The 17,024-nt window shown below is 59.0% G+C and overlaps 1 protein-coding gene across 3 annotated transcripts in view; it reads left to right on the top strand.

Moving 5' to 3' along the window:
- Positions 1 to 17,024, top strand: part of PRKAR1B (protein kinase cAMP-dependent type I regulatory subunit beta) — a 79,522-nt gene that overhangs the window by 12,603 nt on the left and 49,895 nt on the right. For all 3 annotated transcript variants that reach the window (XM_088833176.1, XM_055410505.2, XM_055410504.2), the window contains exons 3-4: positions 10,417 to 10,587; positions 13,566 to 13,657. In XM_088833176.1, the coding sequence (XP_088689302.1) occupies positions 10,417 to 10,587; positions 13,566 to 13,657 (263 nt within the window). The remainder of the gene's footprint in view (positions 1 to 10,416; positions 10,588 to 13,565; positions 13,658 to 17,024) is intronic.

Here is a 17,024-nt window from a genome sequence, read left to right as displayed (position 1 = left end):
TCTGAGGCTTCCTGCAGTTTAAAGTAACCTTACCGAAGGGCGTCCACTGCCCACCAGATTCCGGATCGGGAGAGACCTCCTCTCTCCCGCAGAGCCAGCTGCTTTCCAGCGCGAATGCTGGGCCTCGGCCTTATGCCGGCTATGGTGACCAATTCGCCCCTGAACAGACCTTGCAGATCCAGCTGCCTTCCAGCGCGAATGCTGGGCCTCGGCCTTACGCTGGCTACGGCGATCGCCCCTGAACAGACCTTGCACTGGTGCTATAATCAGCCCTCCTCCGGGCTGATGAACCCCTTCTGCCGAGAGAGCGTTATTCTCCCCAGTCAGAGGGATCCCGGACGAGCCCCCAAATGTTATGCCCTGAGTCCGGTCCCCCCATACTGGTAGAATAAGACACTCGCAGCAATGCAAAAGCGAGAATGGGGTTTATTTCTAGCTCGAGCTAGGACTCATGCCTCCTCCAGCACAGTGGAGTGGGACAAGAGCCGAGATTGTTTCACCTGGTGGGAGAGGGAGCGCTGCTGTCCCCTGGGGGGAGTGGACGTGGAGTGAGAGGCTGGGGGGCCTCCCGGTCCTGCTGGGGGATGGGGGCAGGGTGAGGAGTGAGGCCTGGCCCATGACTCCTAGGCCTGGCCCGAGTCCCGAGTGAAGGGGTGCCTCCCGCCAAGAAGGGGGCGGTGGGGAGAGGCAGGGTTGGATAGAAAGACAAGAGGAGTCCCTTGGAGGGTCTGAGTCATCAAAGAGGCTGTGGGTTTGGAGCCTGTGGAGGAGAGGCTGGGGCGGGCACAGAGGTTTAGGAGCATTAATTGATGTTTCTCGCCTGGAGGGGCAGTTTCCTACCTGCCTTTGACAGGTGAGGACTCAGGTTTGGAGAAGGTGGGTGACCTGAAGGCCGGGGTTCCAGGCTTCGGGCTGACTGGGTGGAGTCTCTGAAATCGCCTGCGAGCTTTTAAAGTGGGTACGTTTTACTGGGGAGAGTCCCCGGGATTTGCAGAGCACGCACAGCACCCTGCGGTGTCCTCAAACCCACGGGCATCTCACTCCCTGCTGTACCTGTGCACCAGGGTGGCCGGGGGCAGGAGAGGTTCTTGCTTTGGGGCCTGGTCCCGGGCCCCTCTCCGCAGGAGGCCGGCAGGTCGGAAGCCTGGGGAGGGGCGCGCTTCTCCCCTTGTGTGGCGAGGAGGAAGCATATGTCCGTGGCCTTGGTAAGTGCGGAGGTGGCAGCTGCCCACACAGGCCCGCGGGGATGGCCTAGCTCCTGGGGTGCTGCCCTGGCTGGGGTGCGGTGCCCTGTGCCCAGGCCTCAGTGATGGGGCGGACTTGTTCTCATTGGAAGCTTGAGGAGGCAGAAGTCGCTCAGTCGTGTCCGACTCTTCACAACCCCACGGACTGCAGCCCACCAGGCTCCTCCACCCATGGGATTTTCCAGGCAAGAGTACTGGAGTGGGTTGCCATTGCCTTCTCCAAGAATAGTCTATATCCCCCGGCAAAGCACAGCCTTGGAGCCGCTCCAGGATTCGGTGGGTTTAAATGGAGCAGGAGAGACTGTGGAGTCGCACCTGACATTTCCCCCGGGACTTTCCTTGCTTTCAGGACACGCTTACATACAGATGTGGATAATTTTCTTTTTTTTCAAACTTATCATTTATTTGTTTCTGGCTGTGCTGTCTTTGTATTGTGCGCGGGCTTCCTGTGGGGGCAGCGGGCAGGGCTGCCCTCTTGTGCGGTGCACAGGGTCCTGGGCGTTTCTGGCGGGGGTGGCCGTGCAGGCCTCAGTGGCTGGCGCGCTGGCGTCGTCGCCCCGCGCGGCATGTAGACTCTTTCCGGGTCAGGGATCGAACCCACGTCCCCGGCACTGGCAGGAGGACCCCTCACCACTGGCCTCCACGGAAGCCCCTGCTGTTTACCTTCCTAGTAGCGCTTTCTATTGTGGTAACACATACACGGTGTAGAGTCACCATTCTGGCCGCTTTTCAGTGTGCGTCTCAGTGGCATTAGCTGCACTCCTGTGTCAGCCTTTCGGTGGCTTCTCCGGGCTGCTCAACCTTCCATCCTGTGGATGTGTCCTTGTTCTACTTTCTTTCCAGCATTTTGTGTTTGATGGCTTTCAGTTTGTTTGTTTTTTCCTCCAGAAAACACCTTTATGCTGAGGAAATGATTTCAGAGAAATAAGCAGGTTTGTAGCAGGCTTAGGAAGGACTCGGGGCTGCCCGTCTGCTCCCGGAGGGCCGGGTCAGCCTGTGATTGGAGCCCGCACCCTCTCCCGAGCCCTTGCAGACGCTGCTCTGCGCTGCCTTGTGACCCTGGACGACTCCTCCAGCGGCCTGTTTCCTGATCCTGGTGTGGTGGTGGCTTCCCTCTGGTCCGCTGGTCAAATGTCCGCTGACCCAAGCTCGCTCTGCGCCTTTGATGAGATGAGCAGTCACACTGGGTTTCCCTTGTGATGGGTGGGCACTACTTTGGGAGAGCCGGCGGTGACTTCTATGGAAGTGAATCCTGTCCGGGCACAGAAGGCCATTCCTGAAACGAGGGCTGTGGTCTGCGCTGGGCGTCCGAGGCGTCTGCTGACTCTGTGGGGAGGGTAACCCTATGTTTGCTGGCGGCCAGTGCTGCCTATGCCGGACAGATGTGTCCATCTGCTGGTCCAGCATTGACCTCCTCTTGGAGGGGCTGTCCACCCCCTGGCACATTGATGCTCCAGGCCCTCCCTTACAGGGGACCACCGGGGAAGCCAAGGTGGTGGGCGCATCCATGTGCAGCCTGGGGGCCGACGGTGGGCCGCATCTGGTTGGGGGCGGCCGGGGCATTGTGGGGGAGCACGCTCTCCTTTCTGCAGAGTCGGGGGGAGGCTCTGTGTGCATGGGGACCGGAGATGTGTGGGGAGCCTCTCTGCCACCCTGCGACGTTTGATGTAAGCCTGTGATGCGTTGGTGATGGACAGGGAGGCCTGGTCGCTGCGGTTCATGGGTCGCAAAGAGTTGGACACGACTGAGCAACTGAACTGAACTGAACTGTGACTGCTTAAAAAAAAGGCAAAGTCTCTGAAATTAAAAAGAAAAAGAAAGTGGGGCCCTCGTATCTTTGGCCCTAATGATTTCTCCCCTGCCTTGCTGAGACGTCTGCTTAGCTGCGTGGAGGCGCTCGGCCAGAGGGGGCTGAGAAGATGGAGTAAAGAGGGCGTGGAGACCAGTTGGAGGTGGGGGAGGGGGCTGGGCCGGGTCCCCGGGCTTCTGGGTGGGCATGGGAGGGTCCTGGGCCCTGTGAGCACCGGACAACTGGCCCCAAGGTCTGGGGGAAGGTGGTGGAGGCCGCGGGCTTTGGGGGAGGCTGAGGCTGGGGTGCAGGCACGTCTGGCAGCACAGTGGGTGGCCATGTGCCCAGGCTGAGACAGCCTCGGAGCACCAGCAGGTCAAGGGAGTGACCAGCAGTCCTGCTCCATTATTACTGACCAGTGACCACAGTTCCCCTGAAGGCTCCCTCATGGTGCACGTTCTGTGGGTTCAGATAAACACGTGGCGTGTCTCCATCGCCACAGTGTCATGCAGGGTCGCTGCGGCCCTGAAAAGCCCTGTGCTCCACCTGTCCACCACTCCCTCCCCCAACCCTGGCGGCCGGTCCTTTCCCGGCCTCCACAGTTTCCAGAAGGTCGCGAAGGTCACAGCACACAGTGTTTTCAGACCTGCTTCCTTTGCTTAGTGATTCGCACCGAAGCGTTCTCTGGGTCTTCTCATGACTTAATAGCCCATTTCTTTTCATTATCTGATAATATTCTATTGTTGGGATGGACCCCAGTTTATTCATTACCGGCTGAATGACTGGCTGTTTCTAAGTGTTAGCAATTGCGACGAAAGCTGCTATAAACGTCTGTGTGTGGGATTTTATGTGATGTAGGTTTATCTCGTTTGATAAACCCCAGGGGTGCAGTTGCTGTGTTGCGTGGAGACAGACACCAGAGTGTCTTCCCGAGCGGCTGCCCCACTTTGCATCCAGGCATTTTGCGGCCGGGAGTGAGGGTTCCTGTTGCTCTGTCTCCTTGCCAGCATTTGGTATTGTCAGTGTCCGGGGTTCTGGTCATCCCCGCAGGCCTGCGGCGGTAGCTTATTGTTGCTTTAGTTTGTGTTTCCCAGATGACACGTGAGGAGAAGCAGCTTTCCTATGCTTGGTTGCCATCTGCAGATCTTCCTTATGAGGGTCTGTTAAGATCTTTGGCCTGTTTTCCATTCGGGTTTGTTTTCTTACTGTTGAGTTTTAAGAGCTTCCTAGGTGGCGCTAGTGGTAAAGAACTAGCTGGCCAATGCCAGAGACGTAAGAGATTCTGGTTAGTTCCCTGGGTTGGGAAGATCCCCTGGGGGAGGAAATGGCAACCCACTCCAGTCTTCTTGCCTGGAGAATCCCATGGACAGAGGAGCCTGGGGGGCTGCACTCCATGGGGTCGCACAGAGTCGGACATGACTGAAGCTACTTGGCACGCGTGCACAGAGCTTTTTGTACATTTTGCGTACGAATCCTGTCTTAGAGATATGTTTTGCAAATATTTTCTCCTAGTCCATGTGTTGTCTTTTCATTCTCTTGATTATATACAATTTTTTTTTCTTTGGCCTTGCTGTGTGACTTGCAGGATCTTAGTCCCCCGACCAGGGACAGAACCCAGGCCCTGGTGTGAAAGCACGGAGTCCTAACCACTGCACCTCCCCGACTGTGCATAATTCTGAGTCCTGCTTTTCGGCGTTTTAAACCAAACTTTACACAGTCACTAAATTTATTAAAAGTATGATTTAATGGTGCAGTGTATCCTATTATATGCAGTCTCTTATTATCATTGGTTGAAGTGAAACGTTTTTCAGCCCTGAAAGGACGTTCTGGCACAGACGCCTTGCTGACTCCTCTCACTGTCTCCTTAGGATGTGTTTTGAGAAACAGAATCATGAAGCTCAGAAGCGCCCACTGATAATAAAGCCGCTTCTCCCGAAAGGTTTCACTTGTTCATCCATTCTGCCAGTCTACAGCAAACACCTCTGTGCGCCAGGCACTGTCCCAGGTGCTGAGGACGTGCTGGGGAGCCCCTGGGAAGCAGTGATCCCATGTCAGTGTGTGTGGTGGAGGGCCGCGACTCGGGGGGACACGGGACCTGCCTTGCGTTGTCACTGACCTTGGTTCCCTTCTCCAGTCTGTCTCTTGAGATCACGATCGGGTTACACCAGTGACCCTAGAAAGACGTGTGTGAATCAGAACTTGAGAATTTGAGAACGAAGTGCCCAGTGTGACTTGTCATCTCAAGGGGCCCCAGGGTGAGTTTGTCTTTTTCTCACTCAGAAACCAAATTATTTTACTGTAATCCAGTCAAGTTACAAATTATTAATAAAAAGCCAGGAAAAAGAGAAGGAGCCAGAAGCCTCTGCGTATGTTTGGAAACCAGTAATGAGCTTTTGTCTGTTCATCAGTGAAAGAAGATTGTCGTGGTAAAAAAGTTATGAAATATTTAGGTTGAGTGACAGTAACAGCATTGCATATCAAAGCATGTGGAATTAGCAAAATTGGTACTTAGAGGGAAATGTACAGCCTCATTAAAAAATAAGATAAATAAAAAGTAAGATGAGAAATTAATGACCTGTGTGTCTTAATTTCCTCAGGTGCCATAGCAAATTGATAAGAAGTTGGGCAGCTTAGAACAGGTATTTACTGCCTCAGTTGTGGAACCCAGAGACCCCAAATCAAGGCTTTGGCAAAGGCAGGTACTTCTGGGGGCTCTGATGGGGGTCTATCCTGGGTCTCCCTTGCTTCTTGGGGCTCTGACAGGGGGGTCCGCCCTGGGCCCCCCTAATTTCTGGGGGCTGCCCTTGACTGTCAGACCTATCACCAGATGGTCCCGTGTTCATCCCTGTGTGTCTGTGTCCAGACTTCCTCCTAAAAGGACGTGTGTTGCTGAATCAGGGCCACTCCGATGCAGGATGACCTCATCTTAACTTGATTGTTTCTGCGAAGAGTTATTTCCAAATTAAGCCACACTCTGAAGTTCTTGACGGACATGAATTTTTGAGGGACCCTCAGGCGCCACCTGAGAAGCCAGGAGGAGAGAAAGCAAGCAAGACGGAAACACGGGGAAATGACAAGGATAAAAGCAGCAGTTAATCCAGCAGAAATCGAAGAAATAGCAGCAGACAATAAAATCAGCGTCTGACTCTGAAGAGACGGGCGAAGCCCACGTCCCAGAGGACTGCCACGTTGTAATCTGCCACACGCGGGGGAGGAGGGTGGTGAGGGGTGGACTCAGATCTGCCCATGTTCCCTGGATCAGCTCTGCTCATCTGGGTGGACTCAGAAGGCACCTCCTCCAGGAAGCCCTCCTTGACTCCTTGCTGAGGATGGTCTAAGAGCCTGCTGTTGCTGGCACAGCCCCTTGTACATGTCTTTTTAGCGGTGCTCACCGGTCATCTTGCTGAGCCCTCTCACTGTCTCTGTCCTGTTCGAGCTCCAACAGTAACCTCCTTCATGACAGAACCATGCCCTTTTCCCCCGTTGCATTTTGTGTATGAAGCCTCGTATACAGAAGGTGCGCAATAAATGGTCGAAGCCCTGGGTATCTCTTCTTGCCCTGCGGCTGAGTGGCCGGGTGCCCTGGACACGCCCCTTACCCTGGGACTCTCCTGTGAGGGAGGGGGCAGGCGGTGTTCCCGCCCAATGAGTGGGGGATGGGGGGCGGGGGAGGGGTTGCGCTGTCCCAGGGTCCCAGGCGTGCAGGGGGTTGGGGAGTCAGCTCAGTTATGCAGCGTCTCCCTAGACCCCCCATCATTGTCTCCCCTCGGGTTGGAAGCCTGCACTTCACCCCCTTGTGTGGGAAAAACCCGGTCAGAAGATGAGCTGCCCACGCTGTGGCCCAGGGAGCCCCTGGCCCCGGGGGCAGGACAGACGGTCCCTGGAGCTGCCTCTGCATTAGGGGCAGATTCCGCAGCTTTCCGGGAAGGCCGTTCCCACACTCTGGTTATGAAGATGCCTTTGGCCTGGATTGCCTGTCCTGACCCTGAGCCCTACACCATCCTGCAGCCCAGACAGCTCATCAGCCCGGAAATGGGAGACAGGAAGGGGAGCTCCGAGAGCCAGAGGGTTTCCTGGAATCTCCCGGGTAGGGGGGTGTCATCCAGGAATAACGGTCTGGCATGGCAGAGCCCTGGGGGACCACAGCTCCTGGGAAACCCCCGGGTCCTCTTAACTCCCCGCAGCGGCGCCGTGCTCTGACCCCCAGTACCCTGCTTCACGTGACTCTTTGCTGTCAAAGATGGAAAATCGTCTCTGTGCCCGGCCGGAGCTCACGGGTCCAAGAAAGTGAGGGCTGGATCTCAGCTTCCTGGAAGAAAAGCAGCTTCTGGTGGCTTCCCTGGGGAGCTCCGGGTCCTCGCCGTGACCATGGACCTAGGTCAGCCTCTGTCTACAGTGTTGTGGGCCACTCCCAAGGCCAGGTCGCTCCGTTATCTCAAAGTCAGTGTGTCCCAAACCCATTCAGGTTAACCAGATCAAAACCAAACCAAAACACAGAAACTGGCAAGGGGGCCTGGGGATTGTGCTGCTGCTGGGAGCGTGGAACGGGGCAGCTGGTGGAGCAGCTTAGAGGTTCTTCACTGAGCTGAGTGTGACGCCCCGGGGTGTCCCCAGGAACAGCACACAGCGCTGAGACACACACCCGCACACTCAGCATCCATGCAGTTGAGGGCTGGACCCAGCCCGTGTCGACCAGCCATGAACGGGCCGTCGAGATGTGATAGGATGAAGTCTGACTCAGCCACAGGAAGGAGGGGCAAGCTGGCACCTCAGCAACACTCGTACCTTGGAGACCATCGGAGAAGGAGGGGCCCGGCACGCACCATGGGACTGCTCCTGTGAAACGTCCAGAAGGGGTGCATCCATGGACACGGAAGGACGCATAGTGTCTCTCTGCTCCTGTAGGGGCGTGCCCACGGACACGGAAGGACACGTACTGTGTCTCTCTGCTCCTGTGAAACATCCAGAAGGGGCGCGTCCACGGACACGGAAGGACACATAGTGTCTCTCTGCTCCTGTAGGGGCGTGCCCATGGACACGGAAGGACACGTCCTGTGTCTCTCTGCTCCTGTGAAACGTCCAGAAGGGGTGCGTCCACGGAAGGACACATAGTGTCTCTCTGCTCCTCTAGGGGCGTGCCCTGGACACGGAAGGACACGTCCTGTGTCTCTCTGCTCCTGTGAAACGTCCAGAAGGGGCGTGTGCACGGTCCTGGTGGGTGGGCGGGCGGGTGCCAGGCCTGGTGGCGGGTGCAGGGCTGCCGGGTGATGAGGTGCCTGGACCTCGGTGCTAGTGGCGTTTGCATAGCGTTACGAGTGCACCGAAGGCCACAGGGCTGCATGCTGTAAGATGACGGGCTGTTGATTTCACGTTGCGTGAGCTTCACTTCAGTGGAGAAGAAGGCCCCTCATTTGCTCAGTCACTGCTCGGGCCCCTGGCTTCTGCGGGAAGCTTGGGGTCATTTCCTCCTGAGCTGCTCCCACCCCTCTGCCCCAGGTCGCTACCACCATGGAGCCCGGTCACTTCTGCGTGGCCGGACTCGGTGGCCAGGGGCCTCTGCTGGCTCCTCTTCTCTGGATGCTGGCAGAGCCTGGAGTCACTGTAGACGGTCTACACTGCAGTGTGGGGGCCTTTCCACGGTGTCGCTCCAGGATTCCACCAACTCACTTCTGCCTGTACTACTGTTTTTTTCTTTTCGGCCACGTGGCTTGTGGGATCTTAGTTCCCCCGACCAGGGATCAAACCCGGGCCCTCAGCAGTGGGAGCATGGGGTCCTAACCACTGACCCAGGGAACTCCCTTGTTCTTGTCTTTAATAATTTCTAAGAGCAAAGGCCCGGAGTGTCTCACTTGAGATGCAGCTGACGTTTCTAGTCAAAACTCATGGTTTATAGGAACAGTTGGTGACATTTGTAATGACTTCTGTAAAAGTGGGACAGTCTCACCAGCAGTGTGTTTAATGCATCTTTGGCTGCACTGTGTCTTCGCTGCTGCAAGTGGGCTCTCCCTAGCTGGGGCATTGGGGGCTGCTCTCCAGCCACAGCTTCTCACTGCGGAGCATGGGCTCAGTAGTTGCGGCACACGGGTTTAGTTGCCCTGAGGCACGTGGGGGCGTCCCGGACCAGGGATTGAACCCACGTCCCCTGCGTTGGCAGGTGTGTTCTTCACCACTGGACCACCAGGGAGGGCCTTACCGACAATGTTGAGTAGAATTAATGAAACTGACATTTCCCTGGTAGCTCTGTGGTAAAGAATCTGCCTGCCAATGCAGGAAACTTGGGTTTGATCCCTGGGTTGGAAAGATCCTCTGGAGAAGGAAATGGCAACCCACTCCAGTTTTCTTGCCTGGGGAATCCCGTGGACAGAGGAGCCTGGCGGGCTGTGAGAGAGTCGCATGTGACTTAGTGACTGAACGACAGCAGCGCATTTCTACGTGCTGGCACTCATCGCTCACCCAGGAAACTGCAAATGCTGGTGCATAACCCAGGGACTCCTGGCACCAGGGAGGTATTGATGCGGTCTCAGGGAGGATGGGATGGCTGTCGTCATGGTAACAGAAGAGCGGCAAGGCGTGACCTTGGAAGTCTGTTCTGGAGCCGTCGGTGACGGCTGGTGTGTCCAGGGCTGCCCTTCTGGGAACCCCTCTCCCATGAGGCACCGGGGCTGCTGCTCAGACTTGCAGACGCTCGGTTTTGGATGAACACCATTTACAGTCTCATGAGTAAAGCATCTGTCCTGCTCTAGCTGTCCTCTGGGACTCTGTAGATGCAGAGCTTGTACGGAGTCAGCCGTGCTGCTCAGCCTGTGCTGCTGTGACTGCCCCGGGCTGTGTGCTGGGAAGCCCCGTCTCCATCTGGGGACCAGCTGGTCACCAGGTTGCTCTGGGGCTGCGGGGTTGCGGGTTCGGTCACAGGAGACCTCCACGTCCCTTTGCACGTTTTGGATTTGGGACCCTCTGTGTGTAAACCTGGTTTTTGAAAAGCAGTAGCTTTTGGGTCTGTCTCCCTGTTATGCACCCAACTGCCATCTCCTGTGCCTCAGGGAGCAGAGCGCGGTCACCACTGCCCTCAGGGTGAAGGCTGGGGCCTGGGGGCGCCCCACGTGCTTGCTGGGGGCTTCAGTTGGGTTGACTCAAATTTGGTTCCAGGACGCACTGCTCAAAGTGTGACTGAGCAGAGAGCCTCCCGGGGCCAGGGTGCTATGGCTGGCAGAGCTGTGGACAGGGAGTCCGGGGTGGAGGTGGGGCGGGGTCCGGGACAGGAGCCCGGCCAGGGTGCACTGGGTCCCCTGCCTTCCTGGGACCCCACGGCCTCCTGGATGACTCTGGGGTTCTGCCAGGATGGCCTCTCCTCTCACTCCTCCCCGTTGCCCCCCTGCTCCCCAGGAAGAAAACAGACAGATCCTGGCTCAGCAGAAGTCGGCCTCACAGTCGGACTTGCAAGATGAGGATGTGTCTCCGTTGCCGCCCAATCCCGTGGTGAAGGCCCGGCACCGGCGCGGGGGCGTGAGCGCTGAGGTGTACACGGAGGAGGATGCGGTGTCCTATGTGCGGAAGGTGGGCCTGGCCGGGCCCCGCGCCCTGCTCCGCCCCACGCCCCGCCAGAGCGCGCCCCGGCCCACGCCCCGCCCACGCCATGCCCCACCCAAGCTCCTCCCATGCCCCGCCCCGGCCCACACCCCACCCCCACACCACGCCCACACCCCACCCCACCACGCCCACACCGTGCCCCCAAGCTCCGCCCACGCCCTACCCCACACCATGCCCCACCCAAGCTCCGCCCCGCCCCGCCCCCGGCCCACGCCCCGCCCACCCCCACCCCCCACACCACCCCCACCCAAGCTCCGCCCCGCCCCGCCCCCGGCCCACGCCCCGCCCACCCCCACCCCCCACACCACGCCCCCACCGCCCCCACCCAAGCTCCGCCACGCCCCCGGCCCACGCCCCGCCCACCCCCACACCACACCCACACCGCACCCACCCAAGCTCCGCCACGCCCCGGCCCACAAAGCCACGCCCATCCCCACCCCACACAAGCCCCGCCCCACCCACGCCGCACCCCACCCCACCCAAGCTCCGCCCACACCGCACCACGCCCAAGCCCCGCCCCACAAAGCCCCGCCCACGCCCCGCCCACCACGCCCACGCCCCGCCCCACCCATGCCACGCCCCGGCCCATGCCCGGTGCTGCGCTGACCTCCCTGATTCCCGGGAGTCCTATGGTCCCTGCTGGCCTGAGTCTGCCGCTGCACTTACCTGAGCTCCCGTGGGGTCCCTGCCGCCCGTGGTTCTTGACGCCGATAGGCTGGGGACAGGGTGGGTCACCCAGATTGTGGGGTGTGCGGGGAGGAGCCCTGGGTCTGTGGCGACGGTTTCCTGTCTTCCTGGCTTCCTCCTGGAGGCTGGACCCCGACCTCGGAGCCTTCCAGAGGGAGCCCGCCCCACCCTGGCCATCAGCCTCCGTTCCTCTCCTGCCTGCAGGGCTCCCCTTCGCTTTGTCAGGAATCTGCCTGGCGAGACAGTACTGGTGGCCACGTGGCCCCCAAAGCTCCCTTGGGCCTCTCAGCCCATCTTATGCATTTCTACAGCCAGCTTTGCTTTTTAAAATTTTTTTAAAAATAGTTTATGGCCATTAAAATTTTTTAAAAATTATAGGAAAATGTGAGTAACGTAAGGTTTGCCACCTGTGTCTGTTCTGGCTGCTATAACAAGAGGCTGGGGACTTACACAGCAGACATGTACTGTCACAACTTGGGGGCTCAGGGTCCCAGACCAAGGTGTTGGCAGGGTGGGTTCCTGGCGAGGACCCTCTTCCTGTGTCCCCAGACAGTCGTCACCTTCGCATGTGTTCTCACGTGTTGAGTTGGGGGGCAGTGTGTGGAGCGAGCTCTCAGGGTCTTGACTTAGAAGGGCACTGATCATATCCTGGGGACCCCGCCCCCACAACCTCCCCAAAAGCCCCATCACTGAACCCCGTAACCCGGGGACTGTCCCTAGGCCGTGGTCCTTGGGCTTCGACATAGGAGTCTGGGGACAGAGTGGCCACAGCACTTCAGCCACCGTCACACCACGGTCACCATCATCTCCAGGATGTTTTCATCTCACAAAACTGAACCCCTGTCCACATGAGACCACTCCCTCGCAACCCTTCCCCTATAATCAGGGAATAAAACCCGTGAAAGTGCAGTTGAGAAGCCCACCAGGACACTTCACTCCCGTGGCCTTTCTCCTAAAGCCCAGGACTCCTGTCTAACGTGGAGTTCCCCAGACACACCCAGAGGGAGGGACGCTCTGCAGAGTAACTGGCTGGCCCTCCTCCGAGGAACTGTCCCCAACCAGAGGGCTGAGGGGCGGTGACGCCTGCGTGTGGCCCTGGTGGGGTCTGAGGAGGGGGGAGAGATGTGTGGGTTCAGTTCCTGGGAAGGGACCGGCCGGGTCCCAGGTGGTGGGGGTTGCTCCGGGGCAACCCCCGGGTGTCACAGGAGGCGCGAAGTGCCTTCCGTGTCGCAGGTCTGACCTGTTATATGGTGGTTGGACCTGGAGCGGCTTTTCCGGAGGCTCCGTCCTGCCCCCCAGGGGTCTCTTTGTAAAGGGTTCCATGGTTTCAGAAGACATAATGCGCCCACCTGGGGGTCCTGACATCCCCCCCTGCCTCAGCCTGGAAGAGACTGAGGGGCAGCTGAGCACGAGGTGGGGCCGTGTCACGGCACAGGCAGCCTCCCCCTTGGGGTCCTTCTTTAAGACAACGTTTCTTTACTGAGCTGCTTCGGGTCTTGGTTGGCACACATGGGCTCAGTAGCTGTGGCACCAGGATTCAGCTGCTCCCTGGCTTGTGGGACGTTAATCCCCCGACCAGGGATCAAACCCACTTCCCCTGCATTGCGAGGCGGGTTCTTAACCATTGGACCACCAGGGAAGTTCCCCTTGGTGTCTTTTAAGAGAAGAACCTTGGCGTTGGAGATGCTGGTGCTGGCCACCAACGGGACACATCGTGAGCTCCGCGGGCTGGTCCCGGCGGGCATGGGGATGGCTTTTTACCCGCATTTTGGCCACCTGGGTCCAGACCCCCGCCCGGCCCCTCCATCACCACCTGGGAGCGTGGAGCCAGCCTTGGGTCAAGTTATCTTCTGTTCGCCTAGTTGTCCAATACTTCAGTCCTTATTACCTGAAGAAAAGCCAAAGAAATAAATCTTAAAAAGGCGTGATAACCCAGGGGCCTGGAGGTCCGTAGAGTCTCTTAGAGGCTCTGATGGCTGCCAGCGCCTGTCCACCAAGACCCTGAGTTCACGGTGACACTTAGGCCGACTGTGGGCCATCTCAGCCCCTTGTCTCTTCTTCACTGTTTAGATTTCAAAACGTTGTGACGCTCAGCTAGCATTTCAAGTTTTCTGTCCACCATCACTGGTGGACACATCTTGAAGGCTGGGCAGCAGCATTTCTCGAGGTCTAGCAGGTACCCGGAGAGGCTGGCAGGTTCAGGCCCTGGGCTTGGCCCTGGGACGCCTCCAGTCTGACTTCACCTGGCCTCCCCGCAGGTCATCCCCAAGGACTACAAGACCATGACGGCGCTGGCCAAGGCCATTTCCAAGAACGTGCTCTTCTCTCACCTGGACGACAATGAGCGGAGGTAGGCGTTGGGGGAGCTGGCGGGACGCCGGTTTTGGGAGCACAGGCTCACGGGGTGGGGGTGGCCTCCGGAAATGAAGTGCCGTGCGCACCTGGGCAACCTCCCGAATCTGGGTCAGGATTGGAAGTGCCTGCAGGCTGGCCCTGACACAGAAAGACCCCGCGGCTGCCGCAGAGGCCCGAACGCACCACCTCCCGGAGACGCGGGTGGACGCACGACCGTGCACGCAGCACGGGGTCCTGAGAGGGGTGACTGAGCGGGGTGACGGGCAGCACTGGCCAGAAGGGCCTCGGGGGTGGACGTGGGGTGCAGGTGACCCCAGGGGGTGGGTGTGGGGTGGGGGTGTGGGTTACTCCAGGGAGGGGTCCAAGAGTCCTGAAGGCGCTGGGGTGCTGTGCCTGAGAAGTGAGACCATGTAAATAATAGGGAAAGCTGGGACGTTTTGTGCCCCGCTGCCCGGCTGAGAGGGTCCCTGGGGTATTGGGCGCAGTCCTCCAGGGTTGACTCTGTGTGCACAGCTGATGCTGCGCGGAGTGGGAGGATGCCCTGGCGGAGCCTCACACCCATGAGGAGAGCAGCGTCTGCCCGCACAGCTTCCGCTCTGTGCGCTCCAGGGGCCGCGTCGCGCGTCTGCTCTCCTCCCCCGGCTCCTGCATTTTTCAGGACTCGCAGCGTTTTGATGGTGTGCCTGTCCTTAGAGGCTCGTTGAAAGTATTTGCCTGTTTCTTTAAGATAAACTCCTTGATGGTAAATTAAAGAGTGAATGATGTTTAGAAATTTCCTTTTTCTAAAAAATATTCCTTTTCCCCCCATTCTCAGAAAACTGATCCTTCATTAGACTCATTGAGCAAATTTTGAGAACAGCCCATATAGGATGTACAAACGGCAAACAGAATGAAGGGAGAAGCCCTCTTGGTTTTTTCAATAGCGACAGTGTTTGAAAAGCCGATTTTATTTATTCATCTTTGGTTGCACTGGGTCGCGTGCTGCGCACAGGTTTTCCTCCAGTTGCTCCGAGCGGGGGTCCTCGGGGCTGAGCGTCTGGGCTTCTCACTGCTGTGGCTCCCCCGGTGAAGAGCTCGGGAGCTAGGGCCACGGGTCCGCTGTCTGTGGAACGTGGACTCTTCCCAGACCAGGGACTGAACCCACGTCCCCTGCATTGGCAGGCAGATGCTCCTCCACTGCGGCACCAGGGAAATCCTGAGAGGGCCTCTTTGCAGCCCCCTCCCCACCGTGACCACCTGCTGCAGCCTGGGGTGGTCCCTGCGGGCCGCTGTCCATGTGCGTGTCGTGTGGAGCCGGACGGGTCACACGGATGTTCTGTGACGCAGGCCTGGGGCCTCCCCTGTGACCCTGGTTGCGGGTCTATTGCTCTACTGAAGGGTGGGTTGGTTTGTCCACCACTGCCCTTACCAAGGTCTCTGGGACTTCTCTCCATGTTAGGGGCCTCGGTGGAGACCGAGGTCGCTGGGACGTCTCTCTCCGTGTTGGGGTGGAGACTGAGGAGTGGTCTTCTGCAGGGTCGGCTCCTGGCGCAGTGTGGCAGCACTGGCCAGGTGCCAGGCTGGGTTTTCAGGCTTGTGGTATGTTGTGCTGGCCGGGTGCCCAGGAGTGCTGTCAGGATGTCCAGGAGACCTGAGTTTGGGGTTGGCCCCTCCTGGCCCCCAGCATGGGGACGAGGTTGCTTCCTGGGGCGGGCGGGAGGTTGGCGTTGGAGAGGCTTGGTCTGTAGACACCCATGGAGCGGGTGGGGCTGGGGGTACAGTCCACCTTCTCGGGACCGCCCGCTGTGCTCAGTCATCCCTGGTGTCGTGGGCCGCCCTCTCACTTTGCTCTGTGGCTCCTCGCAGACCCGTGGAAGGTGGACGCGGGGGACACCTCACAGTCACCCCCCGACCACCTCTTCCTCCACTGAGTAGCCTTCCCAGTGCCGGGCACCCCAGGTGCGATCGCCTGATAGGGTGTTTGAGATGAGAGGGCGTCATTTCTCAGATAACTGCTGACACCTGGGCTCAGTTCACTGGCTCCCCTGGAAGCTGCTGAGCAGGTCTGCGGCCTGGATTCTCCAGAAGAGAAGGGTTTGGGCCCAGAATTGCAAGGCTTCTTAGCAGGTCCTGCCCTTTCACGGCCCTGCCCGCCCCAGGCAGTGGCTGGTGCAGCGAGGCCTTAGCTTAGGGCCGAGGCAGCTGAGCGGGACTCCTTCTCCAGGCGGTTTCTGGCAGCGTGTGTCTGGGAAGCATCTGGGTGTGTGTGGGGGGGTCCTTTGCCTTGACTCTTAGTTTCCAGAGCGAGGCTCCCTCTGCCTCTGACTTTTCTGTGTCCGAGAGCCAGGTGGACAAGAAGTGGAGGAAGCAGATGGTTGTATTAAAATTCCTCTTTGCAAGGCTGGCTTGGAAAGAAAGCTTTCCACAGGGTGTGTCTGCTTCAGATCTTTTGTTTTGCTCAAAGGAAAACTCACTTTCCAGATCGGAGCCCTCACGCCCCCGTTTCTGGCCATGGCCTCGAGGAGACGAGTCGACAGCTCAGGAAGCGGGTCCGGGGGTGTGGGCGGGAAAGGTCCGTCTCCTGACCTTCCCCGTGATGGCTCCTTGTGCGGCGCCCAGTGTCTTTGCTCTTCCCAGCTTGGTGGACACCGGGTTTCATGGCTCCGTCTCTGCTCACCCATGGCCTGGTGTGCGCCGCCCATACCCCCAAGTGTGCGGAGTGTCTGGTGAGCCCTGATGGGCAGGTGGTCTGCTGCTCTCTCCACTTCCCCGGTGGGGAGAGCGACTGGCACGTCTCCGCAGACAGACCCCGGGGGGGACGCTGTGTGCTGCTCCACAGCCCTCCCGCTGATCTCAGAGGTGACACAGGCCATCCCACGGTCACAGGCTGGGTGTTGTGGCTCCCACCAGCGATTCCAGCTTGTGTGGAGGTCCACCCATGGGGAGAGCAGGGAGGCCATGTGCAGGCTTCGCTCTAAGGGAAGGAGGGTGTCTCTTGGTCAAACCACAGCACCTGCCAGAGCCGGGCCCCGGCGCATGCCTCAGGGGCTCCGCAGCCCGCGTCCCGCCCCCTCCTGGGTGACGGGTCACAGGGTCACTCGCCTGAGACGGGAGGAAGGTGGCGGCTCAGGTGCTGCCCTGTGATCGGGGGGCCTGTTGTCCCGGGTCCCAGGGTGCAGGGAGCCCCAGGGGGGACCAGGGAGCCCCGTGTGCTCACTCTGGGGGCAGGGGTCCGGCCACGGCCCTGTGTGTTGGACCCCGGGTGGGGGCCTCATCATCCCTGGAGCCCCCAGATGGGTGAACAAGGCCTCTGACCGTGGGGTGGCCACGCTGGCGGCAGGGCGTGCTCTCTGCAGCTCTCATCAAGGCCGGCCTCCTCCTGC

This window comes from Moschus berezovskii, chromosome 27 (assembly GCF_049115385.1).
Source record: "Moschus berezovskii isolate FMDL1 chromosome 27, NW_MosBer_1.0, whole genome shotgun sequence".
NCBI lineage: Eukaryota > Metazoa > Chordata > Mammalia > Artiodactyla > Moschidae > Moschus > Moschus berezovskii.
This window is presented reverse-complemented; position numbering and strand designations above follow the sequence as displayed.